General features: G+C 49.4%; 1 protein-coding gene across 1 annotated transcript in view; it reads left to right on the top strand.

Annotated features, from left to right (window-relative positions):
* PIK3R5 (phosphoinositide-3-kinase regulatory subunit 5) overlaps positions 1 to 13,491 on the top strand; it is a 72,129-nt gene that overhangs the window by 48,242 nt on the left and 10,396 nt on the right. The window contains exons 4-6 of the mRNA XM_082861801.1: positions 545 to 613; positions 1,413 to 1,551; positions 13,140 to 13,209. Coding sequence (XP_082717927.1) covers positions 545 to 613; positions 1,413 to 1,551; positions 13,140 to 13,209 — 278 coding nt within the window. The remainder of the gene's footprint in view (positions 1 to 544; positions 614 to 1,412; positions 1,552 to 13,139; positions 13,210 to 13,491) is intronic.

The raw sequence follows: 13,491 nt of genomic DNA, 5'->3' as shown, positions 1-13,491 counted from the left end.
GGCTGGGCCCGTGAGCCATGGCCGCTGAGCCTGCGCGTCCAGAGCCTGTGCTCCGCAACGGGAGAGGCCGCGGCAGTGAGAGGCCCGCTTACCGCAAAAAAAAAAAAAAAAAAAAAAAAAATCCGGAAAATTCAAAGACCAACAACAAACTGGAAAACATATTTACAATACAAATAATAGATAAATGTATAACTAGGAGGGGGGGAAATATGGTCTTAGACCATATTGACGTAGCAAAGCAGAAATCCATTTATAATATTGTACGTAAAAGACATGAAGAGTAAAAATATACAACTTTGCAGAGGAAACTACACAGAGAAAAATGGTGTAAGGAGAAGTACACTGAAATATTAGTTGTGGCTGAGTTTGGAAGGGGGATATCGTGGGGTTTTTTTTTTTACTTCTATTTTCTAAATGTTTGTCTTGTGATTACATTACTTTTCACTTAAAAAAAAAAAGAAAAAGAAAAGAAAGAAATAGAGAAGAGAGCAGTGCTTGGTGGTGCACCTGTGATGAGCCTGCCCCCCTCCTGTCCCCCTCACAGGTCCAAGAGAAGGGCACCTATGACCTCCTCGCCCCCCTGGCTCTGCTCTTCTACTCTACTGTCCTCTGTGTAAGTTCCGGCTGGGCCAGGCTGGGGGAGGTTGGGGAGGAGAGGGAGAACAGCCTCCGTGGAGGGGGCAGAGCCCTCACAGCTCAGAGGATAAACACACAGAGAGAGAAACTGTCCACCAGTGACACTTCAGGTGGGTGTCACTCCTCTGATGGCTTCAGATGAGCCATTTGAGAGGCCTCCAGTAAGTCCACGTGGATGCCGTCGTGCCTGGAGTATCTGGGCACCCACGGAGGGGATACGGTCACAGCCCTTTCACAAACCACAGGAGAGATTCTGTTAAAGACGTGATGTCCACCTCCTTTTGTACCGCAGTGGTCAGTTTCCCCCAGTGCCGTCACCCCCTGTTCACCAGACCAGTGGCATCAAATGACTCCAAGTACACCGAGTCGGTCCACTTCAAAGAATAAACACTGGCCTCTCGTGAGGATATTTAAATAAAGGCGGTTTAGGCATTGAAGACCATTCCTCGAAAGGAGTGGCAGCAGTGGCACCATTTAGGATGACCTCCAAGGTGACAGCTTTTCAGAGAGGCCCTCTTGTGTATTTGGTAAATTGTTACGTTTGGTGCAAACAAGGCCCCTGTAGTAGAGACATCCTTGGGTACCATCTTGCCCATCTGTAACTCACTTCCTGTGGGTAACTTTCAATTCTGCCTGCCCTCGTCCTGGGACACACTGCTGCCAGGAAAAGTGTGCCCTTTGTGGAACATTTCAGAAAGGAGCAGGGTCTGCTCTGGAATATCAGTGAGCTTTCTCTGACCCGGACCTCTCTGCTGGCCGCTCCCTCTCTATCCCAGACTCCACACTTCCCACCAGACTCAGATCTCCTTCTGAAAGCAGCCAGAACCTACCACCGATTCCTGACCTGGCCCGTTCCTTACTGTAGCATCTGCCAGGAGCTGCTCACCTTCATCGATGCTGAACTGAAGGCCCCAGGTAAGTGTGGAGGTGGCACGCACGTGGGGCAGGGACCATGCGGTCAGGAGGTTTCCGGCTTTTCTGTGACCCCCCTCACTTCATATCGTGCAGCTCGCCTCTGCCCGTGGCCTGCTTCACAAGCCTGGCGTCGCTTTTCATGGTTCTAGTGCTCTGTGTCTGCACCAGCGTCAGATGGCTGACGGCAGCAAACACCGGCAGTAACCCAAGGAGGGACTCTTAGGGGTAGCTGAGCAGGGGTTCAGGGCAAGGAGACCCCGCCTCCTGGCCTGTGCCTCTGCTCTGGTTAGCCAGGGGGGTCTCTGAGGCTGCCCAGGTCAGACAGAGAAGCCCACACACAATGTTGACAAGAGGCCCTTGTTTGTTCTCTTTACCCCGGAACACGTAGCGGGATGCATGTGTGAATGGACTCAGTTCTGGCCGGGGAAGGTGGCTGGTACCAGGAATGAACAGGTAGATGGGCACCACAAGTGTGGGCAAGGGCCAGGTACTGTCCAAGTTTTCATATGTGGATTCTGAAAAGTAGTTCTTGAGAAGTTGCAGGTGCTATAGCAGACGTGAAAATGAGGTCTAAGAGAACTATTGTAGAGCCAGAAAAACACAGTCAGGTATGATTTACTGAGAGGTGGTCCCGTAGTAGAGTAATTCATCCCATCAGTAGCTCAAAGGAATAAAGTCACACAAACATCCCAGTAGATGCCTCTGAAATGTTTGATAAAATTCAACTTCCATCCATTCCAAATAAAAATATTTAAGGTAAAAAAAATGAAAAAAAAATTCAACATCCATTCCTGATATTCAAAGCCCCTCGAATATGTGGAAACTATTAATATATGGAAGGGTCCTTAATGAGGTAACAACCCACTAGCAGCGTTTCCATTATTAAGTCAATAATCTTCCTCTTCGTGCTTGTAGGTATTTTGCCCATGAAAGAGAAAGAAAGAAAGGATATTTCCTCTTTCAGGAAGATAAAATTTTAATTACATAGAGATCAAACAATTGCTTATCTGTCAAGACTAAGAGCATAACCCAAAGCACTGTCAGACTAGTAATCAGGTAGCTAAGAGCTTTCTTATATAATAGCATCAACCAGTAAGAAAACATAATGTGGAAAAAAACAATTTACAGAAGCAACTAAAAATATAAGATAAATAAAGACATGTGAATAACCTACATAGAGAAAACAAACTTTACTGAAGGATAAAAAGTTTAAGAGACATTGCTGGGTTGAATCAATATTGTAATAACATCAGGTATTATGGAAATAAATGTAAGTGCAGTCAAAAATACCAATAATATTTTTTTAATTTAACAAAATAAAGTCTATTGGACAGAATAAATGCTCTACAGTAGGATTTATTAGGTACTTATGTATGCTTAAGGAAGAGTAAGAATGGGATGGTTCTCTACTAGGTCTTTAAAAGTACTGTAAGGCTATAGTTATTAAAATAGTACACTGTTGGTATAAGAATAGAAAATTAATGGAACTAAATAAAATAGCAAGGAACAGATTAAATGTATAAAAATGTATCATATGCAAAGCAGCATCCTCAAATCAGTGATATAAACAATTGGTCATTTTATAAATGGTATCAAGATAATTGACAGACCAAAAAAAGGAGGGGTTTAAAATTCTATCTCAAAAAAAAATTGAGTTCTATTGCAAACATAAAAATAAATTTCAGATGGATTAAATGTTTAAGTGTGGAAATCAAGACCATAAAATTAAAAAAAAAAAAAGACCATAAAAGTAATGGAAGAAAAATAGGTTACATGAGCCTAGCTACAAGGATGTTCATTGCTGCATTCTTTTTAATAACCAATTCCAAAAAACTTAAATATTGTATATAGTTGAATATATCGTAGCAAAGTCATTTGGTGGAATCCGCCTCACTTATTAAAAATGAGATCATAGAAATAAGGTTACTGAGATGAAAAGATGTTGAGTAACGTGTTGAGTAAAAAAGCAGGACCGGGGTTTCCCTGATGGCGCAGTGGTTGGGAGTCCGCCTGCCAATGCAGGGGACACGGGTTCGTGCCCCCGTCTGGGAAGATCCCACATGCCGCGGAGCGGCTGAGCCCGTGAGCCCGTGAGCCCGTGAGCCCGTGAGCCCGTGAGCCCGTGAGCCGTGGCCGCTGAGCCTGCGCGTCCGGAGCCTGTGCTCCGCAACGGGAGAGGCCACAGAAGCGGGAGGCCCGCGTACCGCACAAAAAAAAAAAAAAAAAAAAAGGCAGCCCCCCCCCCCGCCATACTAAGTATGTTGTAATCCCGTTTTGTTTTGTTTTTTCTTTTAAATCTGTGTATGCACCAGACCCTGTTTAGTATTGGGAGTGTCTAAGTCTCATCGTGTGCATTAAATGCACACAGGACAGAAGTACCAAATCTTATTCCCTAATAATTTAGGGACCCTGGAAAGCGCAGGACTGAAGCTTTATATGAAAATTCCTTTGGAGAGGTTTATGACTTCCTTCCCCAACTGATCATCTGATTTGTCTGTCCAACCAATCAGCTGATCTGTCGTCTGCCAACCAATCAACTGATCTGTTTGCCTAACCAATCAGCTGATCTGTCTTCCCCCAGCCAGTCAGCTGTCCGTTGTTACAGGCTCTAAGAGCTGAACAGCCACAGGCTAGGGAAGCCAAAGTCTACCCATTACATGGACCTTACCTCCTGGTAGAGACTTGGGTGGAAGAATTAAGAAATCAGGAAGGCCTTCAGGAGAAGGGGTTGGACTAGGAAAGGTGCTGAGGCACGTGGTGAATAGACAAGTCAGGCAACCTAGCTTTCCCAGGCACCCTAAATGAACAAACCAATTTAATCTCATTCCCTTGCTCCCCGCTCCCCACCCCCCAAACAAACAGATCTAGATCACTTCTGGGCTTCTTGCTGGTGACCAGAATTCCTTTAACAAGAACGCAAAGCTTTTCTTCCTTTCTATAATGAGACAGAAAGGATTTAAAATGCAAATGCCTTGGCAGGACCTTCAGCCTCTACCAAAGATCTAAATGAGTTTACTTTGAAATGGGTAAAGGAGAGGTTGTCCTGGGGGAGGGCTGTCTGTCACCTGCGTGCAGGGGGACCGCTTCCCAGTTTCAAGTGGAACCAGCTGTCTCCCCTCAGCTGGATGCACGCTATGCCTTGAGATGTTTTTGTGGGCAGCTAAGCAGGAACTCAGCTCCGAGCAGCCCCCAGCGAGCAGATGTGGGGCCAAGGGGCGGATGCGGGCTGTGGGGAGGCCCGGACTCGGGGACGTGGGGTTCTAGGCTTGGGGGACATGAGCCAGGCAGAGCAGCAACTGGAGATGGAAATGGAGTGAGGGTCCTTGGACTCAGAGCAGGGAGGACTCCTGGCACCCTAGTCGTTCACTGCTGAGGGTCTTCCCCTGGACCTTGCCCCTGGGACCATGTGAGGGCTCAGGTATGCTGGGGACCGAAGCAAATGCCTGGAGGGGGACGCTCAGGCCAGGCTGTTCATGCCAGGAACGCCTCCTCTTCCAGGGAAAGCAGAACCGAAATAGGAAAACCAGGAACCATTTCCAAATAGGAAACCATTAGCTCTTTCTTGTGTCAGAGAGTCATTTTCAAACAGTTAAAAAAAAACCTAGCACTCGTACAAATGTATAGCGAGCCTGTGTCAAAACGCATTCAGTTCGTTACTGAGGGGACCAGCAAGGTGGGAGGGCTGGTTTAAAGGAGGGTATGAGAAACTGAAATAAATTTCTCATGTAAGCCACAAAAAGATGGCAGAATTAGATACAAAATTAGTTAACATCATATGGGGGAATAAAACATCATACAGGGGAAAAAATCCTTTGAAGTTATCCTTTATAGTGAGCAAAAATTACTCATCTCACATCCACAAGTGAACCTCTAACTTCACAGAACCTGAGCCCTCATGAATAGCAAGTAGTAAATTAAACCAAATTAGCTCCTTTTACATAACCCTTAAGTGGGCTAGTTAGGAAGTGCTTTGGTGTGATTTTGTAAAGGCACGTGGTAATCGTTTTGCCTTGTTGCTGAGTAGCTCCATCTCCAGTAACCCCAGCTGCGAGAGGCAATAGGAGAAAGGGAGAGGGGCGGGAATGGAGGCCCCGCGACGAGCTCTTGGGGAGAGGCTGAGTCTGAATCACTTGGTGGTTACCAGTACTTTGTACTAGCCCATCGCCGTGTCAAATCCTGGGGCTGTGGGGCCTCTGGCAAGACATTTAACATCATAGGAACCTCAGTTTCCTCATCTGTAAAAATGGGAGTGTATGAATGTCTCCCTCTCAGCAGTTTGTGAGGATGAATGCTGGCCTATATTGATTTCCCATTGCTGGGGACAGTAGGGTTTGAGGTGGTATTCGCTGAATAGATGGATTTTGGCAAGGTCACAGGAAGAAGATGACAAGGGACCTGGGGAGCTGGGCCCTCCACCCATGGAGCCTTGGGGAGTCAGTTGCCATGGAGATGAGGGAAACAGTTTATCCCACTTTGATGTGGCTGGGTGGCAGAGGAAGCGGGCAGGTTATCAAGCCTGAGGGCCTCCCCCTTCTTCCTGACTCCACCCCAAGTAGGGTCGCCTACTGCCTCCATCTGGGGGTGGCAGGAAACCTCACGTCAGTGCTTCCGGGTCCTGCCCACCACACCCCTCTTGGGTTCAGCCCGTATGTTTGTTGAGTATTTACTCTATGCCCACACAGCTGTGCAGACCATAATACTTGTCTGCAGAGAACTGGTCTGTCATCCTGAGGGGAGACAGTGAACATCATATGTGTGGGTCTCTCTGCAGTTTTCAGAGCACCCAAACCTCCATGATTGTATCTCACCCAGACCACAGCCCTGTGGAGTAAGGGAAAAGCAGCATTCCTCCCATCTTGTGCATGAGACAGCCGAGACCCAGGGAAGTTTGACGGTTCTTGCTTTAGCTATAAAGCCAAATGTGAGAGAAGGAACATGGGCTTTCGGATAACAAAGACCTGTGCTTTGTCACTTACTAGCTGATGACCTTGGACAGGTTACATAAGCTCTCTGAGCCTCCTTGGCAAAAGTAGGACTGCGTTCATAGTAGCTCTATTTACAGTAGCCAAGACACGGAAGCAACCCAAGTGTCCATCAACAGATGAATGGCTAAGGAAGATGTGATACACACACACACACACACATACACACACACACACACACTGGAATATTACTCAGCTATAAAAAAGAATGAAATAATGCCATTTGCAGCAACATGAGTGCACCTAGAGATTGTCATACTAAGTGAAGTCAGACAAACACCAGTATCACATGATATCACTTAATGTGGAATCTAAAAAAATGATACAAATGAACTTATTTACAAAACAGAAACGGACCCACAGACATAGAAAACAAACTTATGGTTACCAAAGGGGAGGGGGGTGGGGAGGGATAAATTAGGAGTTTGGCGTTAGCAGATACAAACTACTATCTATAAAATAAACAACAAGGATCTACTGTGTAGCACATGGAACTATATTCAGTATCTTATAATAACCTATAATGGAAAAGAATCCAAATCACTTTGCTGTACACCTGAAACTAACACCACATTGTAAACCAGCTACATTTCAAGTTAAAAAAATAGGGCTGCAATTGTTGATGATGGTGACGTTGATGCTGAGGAGGAGGGTGTGATGAGGATGATGTCGATGCTGAGGAGGAGGATATGATGAGGAGGATGAGGATAAGGATGATGATGTTGATGAGGATGATAATGTTGATGAGGATGAGGATGATGATGCTGATGAGGATGATGATGTTGATGAAGATGAGGATGATGGTGTTGATGACGATGATGATGTTGATGAGGATGATGAGGATGCTGAGGATGAGGATGACGGTGTTGATGACGATGAGGATGTTGATGATGATGAGGATGCTGATGCTGATGATAATGATGATGGGGATGTTGATGATGTTGATGAGGAGGATGAGGATGAAGATGAAGATGAGGATGATGATGCTGCTGATGATGATGAGGTTGATGCTGCTGCTGCTGCTGGTGTTGATGATGTTGATGAGGATGATGATGTTGATGAAGATGAGAAGGATGATGCTGGTGATAATGATGATGAGGATGTTGATGATGAGGATGTTGATGATGATGATGAGGATGTTGATGGCAGTGATGGCGTTGGTTGCCTTCGTTGAGGGCTGACAGTGCATTCAGCACTGCTAAGGGTCAGTGTCATCTATCCTCAGAACATCCCCGTGGGGAGTTACTATTATTCCCATCTTTCAGGCGATGAAACTAAAGGCCAGACAGTTTAGCTGACCCATAGTCACATAGCTAACAAGAGTTCTACCACTTGAACTCATGTCCATTTGATTCCAGAAACCATATTCTTTGACTCCAAACACCACATTCTCATGTTCACATGAAGCTGTGTTTCTACCAAGAGGCATAGGCAGGGGACTGTGTGTGATGAAAGGCCCTGGGCAGTCCCAGCTGGTGAGCACTCTCCCCCCTTGGGCAACTTCTCCTGCCCTTTTTCCTTTCACTGAGCAGGTGCCCACCCTTTGACCTCCTTTCAAAGCAGGAACAAGCCTGGATTAGTCAGTTTTGTCTCTTAGCTGGTGGCAGGTGAATTCTGAATGTTCTTCAGTGGCAATATGTTTCTCTGGGACATGATTGATCAAAGAATTTGCATTTTATACTTTTTATCTGTGATTATGGAGTGAAAGGTTTACACCCCTTGAAAGAACGTCAAACGTCATTGGCTGTAGGTGGGCCTCTGTGCTGTCGTTACAGAACGAACACTCTGACACCAGATGCGTGGGGTTCCCCCACCCACCAAAGGGTTCTCCAGCTCTCCAGGCCCCAGCTGGGTATCCAGCAATTCAGTTCAGTTCCGACCCAAACTACCTGGAGTCTGGCAGACCGTACAGGCTGAGGGCTCAGTGCCACAGACCACCCCCATTTCAGATGCCAAGTCTCTTACTTCTGACTGTCCAGCTATAAATCGGGGATTCCCATGACCTCCTCCTCAGGTTCTTTAATTTGCTAGAATGGCTCACAGAGCTCAGGAAAACACTTTACTTCCACTGACTGATTTGTTATAAAGGATATGATAAAAGATACAGATGGATAGCCAGATGAAGAAGTACATAGGGCGAGGTCCGGAAGGGTCACGAGTGTAGGGGCTTCTGTCCCTGTGGTGTTGGGGTGCATGACCCTCATGGCACATGGATGCACTCACCTACCCAGAAGCCCTCCCAACCCCATAGCTTGAGGTTTTTATGGAGGTTCTATTATGGAGGCATGATCAATTAACTCTTGGCCATTGGTGGTTAACTCAGCCTCCAGCTCCTCCTGGAGGGAGGAGGGGAAGGCAATCACGTGGTTGGCTCCCTCAGGCAACCAGTCCCCATCTAGAAGCTACCTCGGGGCCCACCAAGTGCTACCTCATTGGCATAAACTCAGGTCTGGTTTAAGGGGACTCGTGGTGAATAACAAAAGACACTCCTCTCACTCGTCATCACTCACTTTCCTCAGGAAAACAAGCTTTAGGAGCTCTGTCTGAGGAACTGGGATGAAGACCACATATATTTTTCTTATCGTATCGCAATATCACAGGGAGGTTTGAGGAAAAGAGTGGAGGACACCTCTTCCAGAAATCACAGGCTGCGGTTGGTTAGGACTTAGCCAGCTGCCTGCAACAGCCCACAATAACAGTGGCTTAAACTCATGAGGGTTTGTTTTTCTCTTACATTAAAAAAAATCTGGAAGAAGGCAGTCCAGGGTTGACACAGTGGTCCCACGAACATTCTGGACCGGCCTCCTCCCATCTTTCTGCTCCACCATCCTTAGCAGGAAACGTCATCCTCAAGTCACTTAGGTCTAAGATGGCTGCTGGAGCTCTGGCCGTCATGCCCCCATTCCAGTTAACAGAAAGGAAGAAGTGAGGGGGGGTTGCAAAGAGGGGTCTTCCAGAGGCACCACCCAACTCCTTCTGCAAGGGGGGTTGAGAAATGTGAGTTATCAGACGGGCACATTGCCCCGTGTCCCGTTGGTGAAGAAGGGGGTGGGTGTTGGGTAGATGCCCAGAAGTCTACCACGTGTGACTTCCTAGTAAGAGGGGCTGGAAGACCTGGACTGGTCCTGCTGGGTGACTATCAGCAGGGTGCTGAGAGGGCTGGGGCGACAGGCCTCGCCTCCCCCACCCCCAGGCCTGGAGACTGTGCCAGGCTGAGGCCTCGTCCATCCCATGGGCTGTTCCGGGGGGTCACTGCAGCATATGTTTTTGTTTTTGTTTTTTTACATTGGCCTATTTATGCCAAGAACCAAATCCCCCCCTGCGTGCGTGTAGTTCTGCCCAGTGGTTTCCTTCCCCTGTGTTTTCCTCTCGCCTTCCTGACCTGGCTCAGGCCACACCCCTTCCCACCCTCCACATCCTCCCCGCCCTGGATTTATTCACACCTGAGGCCGGGCCTCACCTTCCTGCCCAGGGCCTGCTGAGGCCTCACGGCCTGAGTCCCCGATTCCCACAGACTCTCTAGAACCCAGGCCCGTCGCAGAGATGAAGGTCAGGATACTGCTGCCCAGGGGACCCCAGAAGGGAGGAAAGCATAAGAGGAAGCCAGCTGTTGGGCGGGTTTATGTCAGGGTCCGATGCGGGTCGGGACAGGAACACAGCATCGTCTCCTGCTGGGACTGACATGCAGCTAAGGCGGGGCCTCTCCTGTCTCGTGCCAGCCCTGAGGACTCTGTGGAATCGTGGCGCTCGCCTTCTCAGGGGAAGACAGCTAGCAAACCCGGACAACGTTCTTGTTGCCCGCCGCACGGATGCCCCGGCACCGTGTCATGCCCTCAGCGTGGACATTCTGTGAGAGTGTCGTTAATGTGGTACCAGTTCCTGCTCCGTGGCACCAGGGTGATTGTCACGCATCCTCTGTCTTCCTAGTCAGCTGTCCTGTGCAGAACGGCCATTTCTAGTCACCACTTTAAAAAAGGGAAAGGGGGAGGGATAAATGAGGAGTTTGGGATTAACAGATGCACACTACTATGTATAAAATGGATAAACAACAAGGACCTACTGTGTAGCACAGGGAACCATAGTCAATATCTTGTAATAACCTATAATGGAAAAGAATCTGAAAAAGAATATATATATATATACATATATAATTGAATCACTTTGCTGTACACAACACGAAGTTATGTACAACTGAAACTAACACAACATTGTAAATCAACTATACTTCCATCAAAAATAAAATAAATAAAACAGTTTTAAAAATTAAAAAGGGGAAGCTCAGGAGGGTAGACGAAGCTCGGTTACGAAGGGGCTCACGTGCCTGGGCAAGGCGTTTGACCTTCACCGTGGCTGCCCACCATCAGCTCCCAACTGCCAGGACCCATCCCTCGCCCGTATGAGGGGACCCTTTCCATTTCCTACGTATTAGGACCTGACACGGAACTGCCTAGGTGGGTTTTTTGTTCAGCCCTTGGGCCAGCCTTGGTCTAAGAAAGCCAGTCCCAGAAAAGTGTTCCCGTCTGCCGAGATGCCCAGGGCAGGAGGAGTGAAGGTCAAAGGGGGAGAGGCGCCCAGTGCTCTGAGGCTCCCCAGTAAGTGGAGGTCCGTTATCAAGAGAAGCCAAGGGGGCTTTCCTGGTGGCGCAGTGGTTGAGAGTCCGCCTGCCGATGCAGGGGACGCGGGTTCGTGCCCCGGTCCGGGAGGATCCCACGTGCCACGGAGCGGCTGGGCCCGTGAGCCATGGCCGCTGAGCCTGCGCGTCCGGAGCCTGCGCGTCCGCAACGGGAGAGGCCGCAGCAGTGAGAGGCCCACGTACCGCAAAAAAAAAAAAAAAAAAAAAATCCGAGGAGCCGGGAATTTGATGGGTGTCTCTGGGAGAGGGGTAGAGAGTTTCAGCTGATGCTGCTGGAATCCGGGCTGTTCAGCACCGGCCAACCAGCTCTGGAAACAACGCCCTCTGGGTCCCCCACTAATACAACAAAGTCAAGCAAACAGCAGCTCCCAGCGCTAATGATGCCATAATCCCCAGATGAGACCATTAAAGCATCCTAAGATACGCAGGTGGAGAGAGAGAGGATGTTAGAGGATGTTCCTCGTCATGGAGCCTAAAGGGAAGAGCAGGTTTCGAGGAGAAAGTGGTCAACAGCACCCCCGGGAGTGTGGCCCCAGCCTGCTCTGCGTTTACAAGGGTCAGAAATGGGGGCGGGGCGTTTAAGGGTCAGAAATGGGGGCGGGGCGTTTAAGGGTCAGAAATGGGGGCGGGGCGTTTACAGGGTCAGAAATGGGGGCGGGGCGTTTACAGGGTCAGAAATGGGGGCGGGGCGTTTACAGGGTCAGAAATGGGGCGGGGCCGGCAGCGGGTCAGCAGGGCGTGCGTTACCCGTTAAAACCATTAGCTGGTAAGAGAAAAGTGTGACGGGTCAAGAGAAGACTTTGCTCTCTGTGTGTTTTGGGGGGCAGGGAGACCTGGGGTGCGGGGGACACTCCTGCAGCACTTTGTTGGGCGTTGAAGGGGCCACGAGGGGACTTTTCTCTCTCGTGTCTGTGAGCGGCCACCAGATGGCGTCCTGAGTCCTCATAGTAATCCCTGTTTCAGGGACTTTCCTGTCAAAATAGACGTAACATTAACATCAAAACATGTGACAATGGAAGACACACCAAGTGAAAGGCCCCCAAAGCAAAGCAATTAGGCCCTAAGTTGGAATACTGTAAATTGGAAATGTTCGGCCATTTACTAAACAAAAGACACGGCCCTTCTGTTCACAGCCGTCTCTAACTCCAGTCTTGGCTTTCACTCCTCCGAGGGGCAGCCTTTCTGCTCCCAGCTCACACCCCGGTCCACACCCGGCAGGGCCCCTGTGACGATGTCCAGGCTCTAACAAGGAGGCTGCCTGCCCCCCTGAATCCCAGCCTCATCAGTGAGGAGCGCAAGCCATTGTGTAACGGCCTCACCATAGTTGACGCAGAACTGGATACGTACTTCTCCAGCTACAGAATTGAGTCAAGTTGCAGGGAAAAAGGGAGAACTCTGGCTAGTTTCTTCTCAGCACGTTTGAATCAGAGGTGACAGAGAGGTGGATGAGGCCAGAGAGGAAGGCGGGGAGGGGGTCTTTGGTGCAGAGGCTCAGCCCTAGAGAGGGACAGCGCCGGGCAGGACCACGGGCCCCTGAGGGCCCCCCAAGAGCATGTGGGAAGCGGGGCCGGGAGGCCGAGGGGGAGGCTGGAGGTTGGCCGGAGCTGAGGCTGAGCTGAGGGGTGCCTGGCACACCCACTGCAGGAGGTCACCCGGGACAGGGTCTGCGGGGACGGAACCAGGACCAGCTGGATAGCAGGAGACCCGGCCACTTCAGGGGCCTCGGTCTCCTCCCAGGGTGCCCTGCCCCATAGTCTCTGAAGAGTGAAGCTTTGCAGGGCGGGTGGGGCCTGGGAATCAGACAGTTAGAGACCCTGGTGGCAATGGGCCTGATCTGCCCCTTGTCCTGACCCTCATCCGGGAACTCCCAGCCAGATTCTCCAGGGCCAGGCTCCTGCGAGGTGCAGGGCCATGGCTGCTGAAGGAACAGGTAAGTCCGTGAGCTGTTCTTTTGTTTGTTCTTTTGGCCACAGGAATCTCCTACCAGCGACTGGTGAGGGCCGAGCAGGGCCTGTCTACTAGGAGTCATCGCAGCTCCACTGTGTGAGTGCTCTTGGGGAGGGAGGAGTTTGGGGGGTGGGGTCATGTTTTGTGCGCAGCCTCTTTTTTCAGGGCTAAGGGTCTTTCATCAGATTCCTAATTGGGTCTGAGACTTAAAAAAAAAAAAAAAAAAATGGAAAAGGTTAAAACCACCTGCCTTGGGCTTCCCTGGTGGCGCAGTGGTTGAGAGTCCGCCTGCCGATGCAGGGGACACGGGTTCGCGCCCCGGTCTGGGAAGATCCCACATGCCGCGGAGCGGCTGGGCCCGTGAGCCATGGCCGCTGA

The sequence above is a fragment of the Leucopleurus acutus genome, assembly GCF_964270905.1.
Source record: "Leucopleurus acutus genome assembly, chromosome: 19".
Classification (NCBI taxonomy): Eukaryota; Metazoa; Chordata; class Mammalia; order Artiodactyla; family Delphinidae; genus Leucopleurus; species Leucopleurus acutus.
Note: the sequence above shows the minus strand (reverse complement) of the source record. Positions and strands in the feature narration are given on the sequence as shown.